This window comes from Lodderomyces elongisporus, chromosome 1 (genome assembly GCF_030384665.1).
Source record: "Lodderomyces elongisporus chromosome 1, complete sequence".
NCBI classification, from domain to species: Eukaryota; Fungi; Ascomycota; class Pichiomycetes; order Serinales; family Debaryomycetaceae; genus Lodderomyces; species Lodderomyces elongisporus.
The window spans coordinates 2,335,141-2,350,310 of NC_083673.1; the positions used below are offsets into that span (position 1 = coordinate 2,335,141).

At 37.8% G+C, this 15,170-nt stretch overlaps 6 protein-coding genes across 6 annotated transcripts; 2 read left to right on the forward strand and 4 right to left on the reverse strand. All coding sequences in view use genetic code 12, as the record gives it.

Moving 5' to 3' along the window:
- Positions 1-468: 468 nt before the first annotated feature.
- Positions 469-2,400, reverse strand: GAP4 (S-adenosylmethionine permease gap4; the record flags this gene model as incomplete). Its single annotated transcript, XM_001528303.2, has 1 exon — positions 469-2,400. One exon carries the CDS (start codon positions 2,398-2,400, stop codon positions 469-471), a length of 1,932 nt encoding a protein of 643 aa, XP_001528353.2.
- Positions 2,401-4,375: 1,975 nt separating this feature from the next.
- PVL30_000842 (uncharacterized protein) lies at positions 4,376-8,197 on the reverse strand (the record flags this gene model as incomplete). Its single annotated transcript, XM_001528305.2, has 1 exon — positions 4,376-8,197. The coding sequence occupies one exon, from the start codon at positions 8,195-8,197 to the stop codon at positions 4,376-4,378; it is 3,822 nt and encodes a 1,273-aa protein (XP_001528355.2).
- A 505-nt stretch (positions 8,198-8,702) lies between these two features.
- PVL30_000843 (uncharacterized protein) lies at positions 8,703-9,518 on the forward strand (the record flags this gene model as incomplete). Its single annotated transcript, XM_001528306.2, has 1 exon — positions 8,703-9,518. The coding sequence occupies one exon, from the start codon at positions 8,703-8,705 to the stop codon at positions 9,516-9,518; it is 816 nt and encodes a 271-aa protein (XP_001528356.2).
- A 345-nt stretch (positions 9,519-9,863) lies between these two features.
- PVL30_000844 (uncharacterized protein) lies at positions 9,864-12,041 on the forward strand (the record flags this gene model as incomplete). Its single annotated transcript, XM_001528307.2, has 1 exon — positions 9,864-12,041. One exon carries the CDS (start codon positions 9,864-9,866, stop codon positions 12,039-12,041), a length of 2,178 nt encoding a protein of 725 aa, XP_001528357.2.
- Positions 12,042-12,318: 277 nt separating this feature from the next.
- Positions 12,319-12,768, reverse strand: PVL30_000845 (uncharacterized protein; the record flags this gene model as incomplete). The annotated part of the gene is made up of 1 exon (XM_001528308.2): positions 12,319-12,768. One exon carries the CDS (start codon positions 12,766-12,768, stop codon positions 12,319-12,321), a length of 450 nt encoding a protein of 149 aa, XP_001528358.2.
- A 329-nt stretch (positions 12,769-13,097) lies between these two features.
- On the reverse strand, positions 13,098-14,816 carry PVL30_000846 (uncharacterized protein; the record flags this gene model as incomplete). Its single annotated transcript, XM_001528309.2, has 1 exon — positions 13,098-14,816. The coding sequence occupies one exon, from the start codon at positions 14,814-14,816 to the stop codon at positions 13,098-13,100; it is 1,719 nt and encodes a 572-aa protein (XP_001528359.2).
- Positions 14,817-15,170: the final 354 nt, after the last annotated feature.

Consider the following 15,170-nt stretch of genomic DNA (forward strand, 5'->3'; position numbering starts at 1 on the left):
CAGCAAAACTTTTCTCAATTCGCTGGAAGCTCAAAAATCCGCACAACTTGCACACACACACATACACACACACAAACACACACACACACACACACAAATAAATAAAAAAAACCAATACACTAAAAGTATTTGACACACAACGCACGACCCACAAGAAAATATATATGGTCTTACACCATTACTTGAGCAGGAAGATAAGACTGACCTGTGTCTTTTTTTTCTGTTTTTTTTTTTTTTTGAATCTTTCACAACTTTGAATTTTCGTTCTTTGATGTTCTTGAAACCTTTGTAAAAGAACTATCTACATACAGTGAAAGTGTATTACAGAATTTGAAAAAAAAAGAAAACAGCCGAGACAGCGAAATTGCATGTATAATGTATTGTATTTGATTACCAACTACTGAATAATGATTATTTATTACAAAGTATTGATTAATAATAATAATTAATCTTCTCGTTGCAATTAGATTAACAGAAAAAGTGCCAAATTTTGTAATAAAATGGTTTAGCACTCAAAACTTCCCTCTCTTCAGCCAATTCCTCACGTAGTTGGTCTACGTCAATTTCGCGTCGCCCTGTATCCAAATCAATGTCTTGTAACTTTATCCAGAGCAAATTCCATGTGCGGTAATAAGTCTTGTGTAATGCCCAAATCACAAGTAATAGAGGTAACGACAAGCAATTTTTCCAGAATGTGACAACATCCGCACTTGGACTTCCAACTGGGAAAACACTGATCCATATTTCAACACCAATGATGAAGATCAATACTGCAAGCCCGGTCCATGAACCAAATGTGCCAAAAGGCGATCGGAAAATGATTTCATCGGTAGATCTGCCCTGGCTCTCGAGAGCATATCGCCATCTCAAGTGAGTCAAATTGATGAATGCCCAAATGAAAAAGGATGCCAATGAGCACAAGGAAAAAAACCATGAAAACACTTCATCCTCATTCTTGTTGACAACAAGAAAACCCAAGAGTCCAATCAAAGATGTTATAATGATGGCGATTAAAGGTCTTCCTTCTCTGTCAATATATCCAAAAATGTTTGGGATCAAACCTTGCGCAGCTAATGAGGCCAAGGTACGAGAAGCGCCATAGACTGATGAGTTACCAACAGATATAACTGCTATAACAATGACTGCATTCATAATATGATTAACAACTCTGATACCTCCGTACTCAAGCGCAATGACAAAGGGAGAGGCTGCGATACCTTCACCATTCATCAAATCGTCATTAGTGTATGGAACCAACAATCCTATTATCAACATTGTCAAGAGATAGAAGATAGCGACACGCCAAAAAGTTTGTTTCACAGCAGCTGGTAAGGACTTTTTAGGGTTTTTGGTTTCTGCTGCAGCGAGAGCTACAAGCTCAATACCACCAAAGGAAAACGCAGCCGAGATGAATACACTACAAACACCTTTGAAGCCGTGATTAAACGCGCCAGGATTATGCCAGAATTTGGCACCGATATATCCTTGGTCTCCAACACCACAGATGATGCAAACACCCAAGATTAAAAATCCAACCACGGCCAACACTTTGATTATGGATAAGCCAAATTCAACCTCACCGTACCCTTTAACTCCAAAGAAGTTGATTGCCGAAACAACGACCCAAATCACTGCAACCCATACTGCGGGAGAGATTGAAGTATTCCAGTACTGAATGGTCATTGCAGCCGCAATCAATTCCGATGGGTAGGAAATGGCCCAACTGAGGTAGTACATGAGTGCCAAAGTAAAACCCCATGATGGATCAACAAACCTTGAAAAAAACGCATTAAAAGAACCACTAACTGGGAACTGCACCGATAATTCACCCAAGGCATTAACAACTGTTAACAAAGCGTATCCTACAATCAGATACCCAATCAATACCGCTGCAGGACCACCATTTGCCAACGCATACCCCGATCCAACAAAAAGACCGGTTCCAATTGAGCCTCCAATGGCAATCATTGTCAAATGACGTGTCTTTAACCGTCTTGCGAGCGGATGTCTCGCCGATGCAACAATGGATCGTTCCAAGGGTGTCATATTGGCAATCTCTTCATCGCCAAAGCCTTGGTCTTCAAGGTTAATGGGTCTGAAGGAATCAATTATACGTTTGTGGATAGGTTGTTTCTCTGTATTGAAATTGGTATAGGAATTGTGCGACTGGGTCGATGATGATGATGATGATGCTGATGATGTGGAATACAATCCACGCCCTGGTAAATCTTGCTGTGCTGAAGTGTATTTGTTGGAAACATTGTTGCCAGTGCTCGGATACTGTGACAATCCACCGGGCAATGAAGTATGGGAATCAATAACTGTAACTGTTTGATTTCCGTGGCCAACAGACTTCAAATTGGAGTCGCTCTCATCGCTCTGTTTCTCAAAGTCAACCATTGTATAAACTCACCCGTGCAGTATATGGACTTGAAAGACAACGACAAAAGATTAAGAAAAAAATGGAACAACAAGTAAACACGAATAATGTATGGTGGACCTAATATTAGTGTAGCACAACTAATAATAAATTCAGAATAATCAATTAAATTGCGATGAGGCAAGGGTCGGTGAATACTACTCTCCGATCAAAGTAACAGTAACAGTAACAAAAACCAAGACCTGAACCTGAACCTGAACCAAGACAAATTTAATGTTTATGACCAAGAAGAAAACAAAGACTAAGTATCGAAAAGATGAAAAGAATTTTTTTTTTTTAATTTTTGCTCAAGGATATTACAATATAAATAATATAATATGATATGAATCTTTATTTGTCCTCTATCTACTCTGCTCCTCCTCCGTCCCCCCTCCTTCCTCCTTTACATTCCTGCTACATCTCATATGTTCAACTTGTCATGCATGAGTGTTATCTTTCTATTACTATAAGGTAACATTCATATGTAAATATGTTAAAAAAAATAAATAAAAAATAAAAAAATTAAAAAAAAAAATAATAATAAAAAACTGTGGAAGAAAAAAAATGTTTACATTTACGAATCCCATCTGAAATTTTCGGGATTGCATTTGAGTTCATCTGAGTACAATTCAATTCTATTCAGTACAGTTCAATTCTATTCAGTACAGTTCAACTCTATTCAGTACAGTTCAATTCTATCCAATTCAGTTTGATTGGATGTACTACACCTGAAAAATTCAAATTTGAAAACATTCATTTCTTAAATTCAATATTTTTTTTTTAGAAAAAAATTAAAGAGTTACAGTTACAGTTACGGCTTTCTGCTGGTGGCACGGCGATTGAGTGGCACAAAAAAAAAAAGAGTACAGACCACACTCTAATAAACGGTTATAAATTAAATTTGCGAAAGTACAGTTTGCCATAAGGAATACGCAAAAGATGCTAATCAGTACCCGAAAAGAGAAAGAAAAATTAATAAATTAAATTTGTAAATACTATTTCAAATTTGAGATTCCAAAAGATACAAGGAACAAACAACAAACCTAACCAGTGGCATTATGTCTGTTCGTTTTTATATACAGAGATTGCGCAATGGAGGGAAGCCACAGTATAAATCTCTATATGTTTCAATTGTCACTTTTTCCTTTTCGTTTTATTCTTTTCTTTTCTTATTTTTCTTTTCTTTTCTAATTTTTTCTTTGCTTCTTTAATTTTTAGTTTCTTATTGGATCTTCCCCAAACATGTCAGATCTTCCATATATTAACAAGGATTGACACATTTTTGTTTCTTGAGAAAATATAAATATGTCAACTGATATTAATTTAATATTGGTCCCAAAAGCACGGGATGTAAACCTAGAAACTACATTATCATAATACAAGAGCAGCATCACTAATTTAGGCTAGACTTTTATTACTCTACATCCTTGTTTACCATTTTCTTTTAGTAGATAACGGCTATGGCCTAAATATGTGTTCTCCAAGAACTTTTGAAACAATCTTTAACGTACCGACTTTGTTTAACATTTTTCTTTTCTTTTCTATTCTATTTACCGGTCCTTCTTGTCTTTCTCGTGCATTGCCCACTCCAGTAACAACAAAAAATACAATTAACTCGGTAAATAGTTGTATAAGGTGTATTGACGAAATTATTCTGCAAAATACGTTGGGGGAATAATGGGAAAAAAAGCAAAAATGTGGAAGTGCGGAAATGTGGAAATGTGAATGAATGAATGAATGAATGAATGAATGAATGAATGAATGAAAAAGGAGGCGCTTAATGCTTGCATGGGGAGACGCGCGGAAATGGAAGGGGGCGAAGAACAGTGGAAGCGAAAGTTTAGAGAAATTTTCATAATAATTGATTACTTGCCATTATCAAAATCCAAAATAATAAAAAATACCTTTTGGAGCCGTTATGTAAAACATCAATGCTACACACTTATTCGTAAAATATTAGTTTGTAATATGAGGAGAGGGACTGGCTACTGCTGATGTGCTACCAGATAAGAATCCAGGACTGGGAGAGCCTGCCTCGTCTGCATAGGGACTACCGCTCTCTATCTTCACTCCCAGTGAAGAAAATGTTTCAGAGCTATCACCGCCTGATCCTTGACTATCTGGCTTCTGAGGCAATAACCCGGTAATCATTTGATTATACAAGGGACACGCCTTATTGGTTCTAATGTGGCCAAACGAACCACACGATTTGCATCTACGCGTAGTGCTTTTTCCCTTTCCAATTCCCTTGCCTCCAATGACATAAGTACCATCGGGCATCATCACAGTGTTTGCATCAATAATGGTGGCACCCGCAGCAGCAGCAGCATGAATTGCATCATTTGGAGCTTTCTTTGCTTTGCTTTGTTTAGCCCGTTTTTCCAAATTAGCAAGTTTCTCTTCCAATGCTTTACGACGTAAAGCATTCAATTCTTTATCATTGGTGGGCAAAATTTCATCCACATCAGCATTTCGAAGCAACTCGTCCTCCAACATTTTCTTTCTCTTGATATAGGCCCTAATCAACCTAGGGTCAATAATGATATCGGTCTTTCTCTGCAATATACCGTGCTGGTCGCGCACTTGTCTCGAGATCTTGAGTATCTTCTTTTCACTCTTTTTGAAACTTTGCTCATCGTCCTCCATATCTTGCTTCTCCTTGCCAAGATAATAAGCCTCGTGATCTGCTGGTACGTACTCTTTGTAAATTTGTTCAAGATCAAAATCTGGACCATGGTCAACCAAAGAGCTTCTTTGCGAGTACCAAATTCGATTAATTTCTTGTTCATATAATTTCTGGTTATATGCAGCAGAGTTACTCTTGGGGACAACTTCTGGTGGAGGTGGAAACTTTGGCTTGAACGGATTCTTTTGAGAAGCACGAAGCATGGAATACCCCAAACCAATACCAGTGGGATCACCCTCGCCATTAAGTTGAAGCATTGCTTTGGTCTGATTGGCAACAACAAAATTCCGAGAAAGATTCCACGGTGCCATCTCTTCTTCAAGGTCGATCTCACTCTCTCCCTCCTTAAGCTTCTTTGATTTCTCCTTCTTGTCATCATTAACATCTGTACCACCAATATCTTCAGCATCTCCTTCCTTGCTGTCTTTGCCATCTTTACCTTCTAATTTCTTTTTTGCATCTCTTCTCTTATCGCCAAATAATACACTATTGTCTTCTATTAATTGTTGCCCACATTGCATAATATCAACCATGGCAGAATCTTCAGGAGTAATCATTGCTCGAATATCCTCTTCACTCGGTATATTGTCATCCATTCCACGTACTTTCCAGAATCCTTGATCATCACCCTGTCTTTGGTACTCCATAAACTCCTTGAGTCTTTGTCTACTTTGCATGTCGGTCTGCTCTGGAAAATGCTTTGAAACATCTTTAACAACTATTCGAGGCGCTCCTTTTGCATTCATGACCCTATAAACAATCATTTTGAGCCTATTTTTGGAGATATTTGTTACTTTCCTAGAATGAGGCGCCGGGATCTCAGATGGAAACACATTTCCAACAGCGAAATTGAAATTTATCGCTCTTAAAAAGTACCTTTGATGTGAACCAGCTCCCTGCGAACTCACTAACAAAAAATCAGTATTTCTTGGATCATGTTTGAAAATCGGGGCACGGCCCATATTGTTATATAGCGTAGGCACAAAATCACCAGGTGCAACTTCACCAAAATTCCAAAACGGCGAACGATCTTCTAACCCCAAAACGTGTGTTTCTCCAACTTGCGCCTTGGGTCGCGAAGTATCATCTTCTTTCTCTTTTCTATAATAATTGATCAATTTTGATCCCATTCCAAAATTCGATAATACAAAAGGATATTGTTCAGAGTATTCAAGAGCCACAATGTTTGCAGTATCGGCAGTACTAAGGTCCGTTGTCTTGGCAAAAACTTCATGTAAAGACTTGCCTTTATCCTTTTTCTTTTTTCTAATCTTGAGTCTCGAAAAACTTACTAGAGTACCAGGTCTCACATTAAAATTTGGACGGTGGAATGATCTCAAATCTGTTCTCGACATCTTCACCTTATAATAAGGCGTCTGTAGTCGTAACGCTGGAACAGAATGTTCGATATTGAGATTGCTCAACTGAGATCTCTGTTTTGTGTTGTAGTTTTTACGCAAAACCTCATATTCGTCGTCGTTCGAAATTTTGAAACGATCAGCTAGTGCAGAATGCGTTAATACACTTGTTTTGGTTTTACGCGAAATTGCGTCTTTCTGTGGAACAAAGAGAAGATTGGGATCATTGAGATCAAGCTTGAATGAGTCAATATCAATGCGGCCCTCATAAATGTCTTCGTCAAAAAGATGGCCCGTTCTTTTCTCTCGTTTATTCTTTTTGTTTCTTTTACCAATTTCACCATTTGCACCCATTGTACCAACTTTCTCTTCACCATTATCATCTTTTGCTGCTGCTGCTGCAGATACTTCTTCTTCTTCTTCTTCTTCTTCTTCTTGTTGCTGTTCTTCTTCTTCTTCAGCTTGTTCTTCCTCGGCCTTCTCTGCTGCAGTATGTCCATAAAAGGAACGAAATGGTCGCCGTTGCTCATCTTTAATTGTATCGCCAGCATTCAAAATTGCTTCATCATCCCAGTCAGTATTTGACAACACCAAATCTTTTGAATAATTTTTAAAAATATTATCATTATGCCAATCACGCTTCACGTATTCTAATTGCTTAATAAATGTATCTATTTTAGAACGCTTTTGCTCCAAGTTTCGCGCAACCTCAAGATCATCCTGGGTAATCGTAGTTGTGTTAATAGTTCTATTGTTGTCGGCCATGGAGTGTACTTGCTTGAATAATCTCTTGTCGTCTAGATCAAGCTCCAACTTGGGTTTTGTTGGCACTAGACTTTTTACAATCTTTCTAAATGATATATGAGGTCTGGCGTACCTATAATATTTGGGTGCAGGAGCTAATACTTTATGGAAATCAAGCGACTTGTCAGCCGAGTACAAGGGAAAGTAATGAACCAAAGTCTTTTGAGTTCGCCGCAGCTGCAACTCTTGTATCGCACGTCGTACTTTTTCTCGTTTCTGCTCCCTTAATGCTATTCTTGTCTTTTCGTTTTCGTTTTCGTTTTCGTTTTCGTTTTCGTTTTCGTTTTCGGTTGTTGTTTGAAGCTTTCTCAGCTCGCTCAGATCACTCGGCGGTTTCATCTCACTTGTTTCGTTCGTCCCACTTGTCTTTCCCAGCTCTTCAAACATATCATCGAGATCATGGAAGTCGTTGCGACCTTCATCTTCTTCCTCTACTACCTTAACACCCAAGTGCAAATCAAGATTGTTGAAATGATCATTTGCAACTTCACCAATTTCTTCGGAACCTTCCATATCTCCAAACATTTCTTCAAATTGATCATCTGCGAGCTCCTCTGCTCTATGCTGCTCAGCCTGACTAATTTCATCAAATCGCAGCTCTGGCTGCTCTCGTATCATCTGGTCAAATTCATCGTCGATATCTATACCCATATCAACCTCAACATCAGCATCAACACCATTTTCAAGGTCAAGGTCAAGGTCAACATCACCATTAGACTCTCTTTGCCTCAAACTACTCGATTCTATGGGCGACTCGTCATCAGCCAATTCATCGATGTCCTCATAATCAATTGCATCTTCTGCGTGTACTGTCTTTTTTTCTGCAAAAATTGACTCAATAAGCTGATCATCTGGTACATCAGTTGGATTTCCAAACTGATCCAAGACAGACTGGCTGGTATTGAATGAATTTGATGAGATAGGAGCCATTATCTCTTTGGCTATAATAGTTGGTTGATTTGGTTGTTCCTTCTGCAAACCAGTTAATGATTGTATAACAAAACAGAATGAGGGACGAGATTTGCAAAGCGCATTATTTCTTTATTTTTTTCCCTTCCTTTTTCTTTTTTTCTTTTGTCTGATTTTATTTCCTTCATTTGCCTCGCGGTACTTTTGTTGTTCTTTTCTACTTATGTGAATCAACTTAACCAAGTCTAATCTTTTTGTAACTGATCATCTTCAGAAAGATTAATATATATATATATATATATGCATATTTATTGATCTCATTCAAATTTCTCAATCTATCACCTTTCACAGTTCCTAGTTTTGGCCACTGTTTCTTTCTTTCCTTCTTTCTTCCGTTCATTTTTTGGTTCCAAAATTATTATATATTTTTTTTGGTTCTTTCTACATCCGTCGCGTTTCGCCCACATAACTATTCTTTTTTGACCTTTTTTACCAATTTACCTTTTCATCTTGGCCTCAAAAGCTGATGGGGTTAGAGAAGTTTACTCCAGAATATGCACAGAAACAGTTAGTTTTATGTTTACAATATAGGTCTATCCCAGGCGTGAATTGCACAGAAGATGATCAGAGCGTGTTCTACAGGATTAAAGATCCATTGATTTTGAAAGAATATATCATCAAACTCCTAACCGATTATCAAAACAATCGTACCATAATAATCTACCAGTTTCGTTCTTTGCAAGACTTATCTGAATTCTTCCATTTCTTATATAAAATAAACAATAGTGTTACATTTGAACAACTGGTAACAATTGTTATTGATCCGAAATTTTTGGCTGAATTCTCGATCGAGTCGACCATTAGATTTCAGCTACTTAGGGTTATGTGTTTGACCCATAATTGCAACATAGTTTCAATATACGATTTTGAGCGTTACGTTGATGTTACAACTGCCCCAAAGCTTAGTAATTTGAATGCAGTCGTAGTTGTTGCATCCACGGAAATGGATCAACAGGAAGATTGTCTCAATATTGGCACGCGCGTTTTGCTCAGTATACCACACAAATGGGACTCTTTCAAGAATATTGCTGTTCATGGTAAATCTATCATGTTCTCGCCACAAGATGCTGGCTCGGGCTCGGATGAAGATGGAATTATTCGCTCCGAACAGATCCTTGTCGATTTGGCATCGGAGTATACTTTGCGAGTTCAGTCTGAGATAACCACGTCCTGTATCTGGACGGAGTATTTGGCGCGCAACAAACCAATCACTTCAAAGGCAGAGCAGATCAGAACTGTACCTGATACATTTGACGAATTTATACAAAATGTGTTTAAATGATTAAAATTGAGTGACAAAAATTGACTAAAATGACTAAAAGAGAAAAATGATAAAAATTATTGCTCTTTCATCAAATAGACGTAATAGGTTGTTGATAAAATTGTAACTATGGCGGGGGACCGGGATAAGAGGGCTTTAATTAATGTATTTTAAGATTTGGTTCGTTTTTTTTATTTATTTTTTTTCTCTTCTATTACTTTTTTTCCACTCCTCTTGCTTCCGTATCAGTATGGAGTTTTTTTTTTTTTTTTTTTGGCATCAAAAATTTTGTGTGAAATTTTGGCAAAAATAATTTCCAATTTACTAGATGCACCACTTCAGGGATACTTACACAACCAGCACTAAATGACTGATGGGAATAATTCGCTGGATCCCCTATCTATAAATACGGCAAGGTTATCGATATCATACCAAGACAATGATGCAGATGGAAATAGAGCAAGAGTAAGAGAGTTATTGGCGGAGGAGGGTTTTCATCGAGAGAGAAGAGACTCGGCGGTTTCTCTAAGTTCATTAGCAGAGGTGGGTGACGATGAAACTGACCTTGACTTGAAGAAAAAAGACAAGCTTGCAAGTCCTAAGAAGGCTTCACGTCCAAAGCGTAGGAGATCATCAAACCAATCTTTTGTTGCATCATCTTCCAATGTTCAACATCCACCAACCAAGAAAGAAAAAGTACATAAACGAAAACTAAAGAAGCAACAAGCTGTACCTTCTATTGAATTCAAATTCCAAGACAATAAAGATAATAAGGATAAAGACGCAAATGATAACAATAATGACAGGTTCCAGTTTAGGAATGTTCGACTGCTAATCTTACAGATTTTTAAGGTTCCAACGGGGAACAAGATTAAATGGTGCAGTCTTGAAAATTCTGACAAGATAAACACCGTGTGTGTTTGCTTTGCCCCAGGATCCTGCATTGAAAGCATGATTTTGCCGGATCAACAACAATTACAACCACAATCACAATCACAATCACAATCACAATTACAATCACAAGCGAACCCCTCAAAATCGCCATTGATTAGTCTTCCAGACATCCAGCATGCTCACAAAGCACCATTTTTGTTCTACAACTTTACTTCGTGTATCCGAACTATTTTACCAGGTAGCAAAGACTCGGTATACTCTCCACTTGAGTCCATAATCAAGGTTCCTTTAACCAAACAAGAGAAGAAACTCATTTTGGATAAGCTGAAAGAGGACAAAATCACCATTCGGGACTTACTATTGACTCTGGAACAAAGAGAGCAGTTCAACTATCCTTTAACATTGATGGATCAAGACTGGCATCTGACTACAAAGAGCCCCAACTCCGAGGGCAGTTCCAAGATTTATGCATTGGATTGCGAGTTTTGCAAAGCAAACGAATCTCAAGTCTTGACACGGATATCGTTACTTGACTTTGAAGGCAATGTTGTTTTCGACGAGCTTGTGAAGCCAGCACAGGAAATAACAGATTATGTAACAAAGTTTTCAGGTATCACAGAGGAAATGCTTGCAGATGTCACTACTGACTTAAAGGATATACAAGCTTTATTTTGCAAACATGTGTTTCAAGAGGATATATTGGTTGGTCACTCTTTGGAATCCGACTTACGAGTAATGAAAATCTTGCATACAAATATTGTCGATACATCTGTTGTTTATGAGCATAATCGTGGCCCACCTTCGAAACCTTCGCTTAAGTGGCTCGCAAAAACTTTTCTTGACAGGGATATTCAACTTGGGGAAGGTGATGGAAATGGTCATTCTTCAATTGAAGATGCAAATACATGTTTGGATTTGGTGAAACTCAAGATCTTGGAAGGAAAATGCTTTGGGACTAATGTCAATGAAATCTCCATTTTTGAGCGTTTGAAAAATAATAATGAACATCATAAATCAACATTTATTGGTTACGATAAGAGGGTTTCTCTGCCGGGAAATATCAATCTTGCGCTGGTACACAATGTTTCAAATGACGACGAAGTGGTTGAGCTACTAAAACAAGAACTACAACAAAAGCAAAAACAAAAACAAAAAAAAGATGAAGACCAACAACAACAACAACAACAACAACAACAACAACAACAACAACAACAACAACAACAACAACAAGATACAGGGAAAGTATCCAACTTAATAATTACAGAGTTGAGAGATACACAGTATAATCTTCATTGGGCTCACCCGTCAGATGATTACGATGGGGTTGTTGACTTCGATGTAGTTGCATCGCGAGCAAGAACTAATTCGAGACTTCAACGGATAATGGATTTGCTCCCTTCAAACTCGTTATTTGTGCTTTGTTCTCAAACTGGTAGCCCTATAGAGATGCAATCCCTTCAAAAAGTACGTCGAAACTTTCAGAAAATGGAAAAAGATGGCGTGCTCCAATTAAGCACTCTTCCCGATTGTGAATCGTGGGACTTGGTAAAACGCGAGAAGCTCATCTCCGAGACCATGAGCGCGAGAGAGGCTCTTATGTTTATCAAGGTCAAGAGTAACCCGAACCCATCTCTTAAGGTGATAGATTAATCATAGATCAGTGAAGAATTTATTTATAGATAAATAGATAGATAAATACACATACATTCATACGTATTTAAATATTATAAACATATAAATACACATGCATTCTTAGATATTTAAATAATAAATAGGATATATATATGTATATATATATATATATATATATATATATAAATTAATATATATTAGCTGTGTATCCATTACAAAGGCAATGATAAAGAGTTTAATTCACGAACCGATAAACTGAATTTGAGTTGATTAGACTAAACAAAATTCAACCTGCTTAAACTATACTGGAAGTTACTATGCCCGTACCTTCGAGTGCGGTATCTTCTGTTTTCACAGCACTATTGTTTGACCTGACCAAGGCTTCTTTTTCAACGATATCTTCATTACTGAACTTTCGCATGTATTGCCATTTCGCCTCTGTTAGGTCCAAAGTTGCATTTGCATCTTGATCATACTTGGCAAACCCCAGCTTGTGGTTGTGGTTCGTCTTGAACCATCCTTTCAACTGAAGTGGGCCAATATTGTTGTTGTTCAAATACTGAATCTCAGTGGATTCGCGTCCAGTCTTTGACATTACTATGGCTCCGGTATTTGCCTCATTGAAATTTGGTGAATACCAATCGTATACCCATGTGACGGAGTCTCCAATAGTATCATGAATAGGTACAGGAGCGTTCTTTGCATTAGTAGGAACTGGGGTCCCGGTCCCGCTTTGAGAAAACATTGGGACTTGCTGACTGTGATGAATACACCTTCCGCTAAATCATTACTCTGAATTCCAATTTCACTCAGTTGACTATGCTGAATTATAGCAAGGCTTTGTTGTCTTTGATCTTTGCTACCCCAATTGGTAGCTAGAGTTTACTGGTTATAAGAAAAATTGCGGGGTCAATTTGCTTAGGAGGGGCTGAGCGGTTAGTTCTCAAAAACAAGTGTCCCTAAAATAGATTTCATGGAATGAGACTACGACACGACATTGGTAAGTAAGAAGTAGAAAATTCATTTGTTTTATTTATTTAAAGACAAAAAAAAAAAAAAAAAGAATTAATCATTCTATTTCCTTTTACCACCAGCGCTAGCCATTTTCAAAAGTTGAACAGGTTTGGATCCATATACAGCCTCATATTGACAAAGAAGACAACATGTGTCGCTGGGTATTAATCCGAAAAAATTACGAGGAATCGTGAATGGTTCATTACGAAGCCTATATTTTTGCAAGTTTAGGTTGTTTTCCATGGACAATGTTCTTAAGCTTTGTAGATCCGCTAAAGCATTGAATGGTGTTCTATCTTCAACTTTATCATTAGAGTTGAGGGCTAGCATATTGTTAGCATTTTTGAGTCCATCACGCCGTTGTCGCGAGTCGGTCTTAATTATGTTGCGATTACTTTTATAATTTATTTGATTTCTTGCAAGGTTCCTTTCCTGTCCATTCAATGCAGATCGTCGTGCACGCTTTGCACTGATTTCCATTTGTCGTAGCTTTTCTTCAATATTATTTGCAATTGGTATCAATTGGCCGTTTGAATCGTATTCAAACGTGAATTCGCAAGAAGGCCCATCATACTCATCATCATCATCATCATCATCATCATCAACATCATCTTGGAAGACATTATTTTCATTATTATCGTCTTCATGAAAAACAAGTTTCTTCTCATATCTGGAGTTGGAAGCAAAGTTCTTGAAAGTCTGGTCTGGTTTCAGCTGCAATTTCAGTTTCAGTTTCTGTTTCTGTTTCAGTTTTAGTTTTAGTTTTGAATTCAACTCTGAATCAGTATGTTTTGGGAATTTATCGCGATATCCATCATTAGCATGAGAGGATAGCCTTTGAAGTGCACTGGAAGTGTCCAACAGTATATCCTTATGCACTGGAGCAGATGGCGGAAGCTTATAAGCATAATCTTCGGGACCATCTACTTCACTCACGTCATAATCATCTTGGCTAAAGTCAATTTCAAGGATCTCCTCTTTTTCTTTATTGTAGCAACATGGAAGTTCATTTGAACTAGAGCCGTTATCATGACCATTTCCTTCCTTTTCATCATCATCATCATCTTCTTCATCATCATCGTAAAGTTCATCATGCACTTCTCTTCCCTCTAGACCTACTCCCGTCACTGCTACTGCCGCTGCCGCTGCCGCGGCCATACCATCCACTTGATTTCCTTGAATCATTTGTGTAATTTTGTTGCGCAAGAAATTCATTTCTTCATCGTTTAATAAGGATTGTGGAAAAATCAGGCTGTTTACTGCATATGAGGAAGAAGAATTTTGCATGCTAGTTGGACTAGGCTTCGTTTTTCGAAACGATGGTGTCTTTTTCTTCAGCACATGGCATTGAATGGATTGGCTTGTTAAAGGTCGAGGCTGTTCGTTGAGTGCGAGTTCTAACCCAAGTCTTCCCGGGTGCGTTTCTTTAGGAAATGGTGAATAGTTTTCCTCCTCTTGAAACTTTTTTGACCCCACTAGTTGTAATTCTGCTAGACCACCACCGGAAGCAGGGTCAAATAGCTTATCTAGTCGTGTTGAATTGGCGGCAATTTGTTGAGGCAGTTCCTTCAAAAACAACTTCTGTTCTTCCTGGGCCTCTGACTCATGTTGCTTTTGATTTTGATTATGGTAGTGCAGTAATAGAAGTTGCGGTAGCAGCAGTTCTTTCGACTCTTTTTCCTCTATAGGGGTTGGTTCATTTGCTGGTGGTTGTTTTGATTTGCAACCCTTTGCGGATCTTGACTCGGCTGATTGGTTAGTGAGATGCAGCGTCGTCATTTCTTGAATGAAACAAACAAATGCTTATTCACAAATGTGGCAAACGATGTGGGTACCAATAAGTTGTCGTCTCACAATAGTCTAAAACTAAGTATCTATATGTGTATTTGAAATATTTAAAGAATCAAAATATATCGTGTATGATAAATGTAATGAGCGGGTACTGCAAACTTCAGGTGAAGAGGTCTCGCGTGTAGCAAAACCAGAAGAGTAACAATGGACTTGTTTTTCTCGTGCGATGGAACAGATTTGGATCGGCTAATAAGTTTTTTTTTTTCCTTTTCCTTTTCATTTTCATTTTTTTTTTTCAATTATAATACGCTTTTATGTTACCAAGCAAAGAATTGAATATCT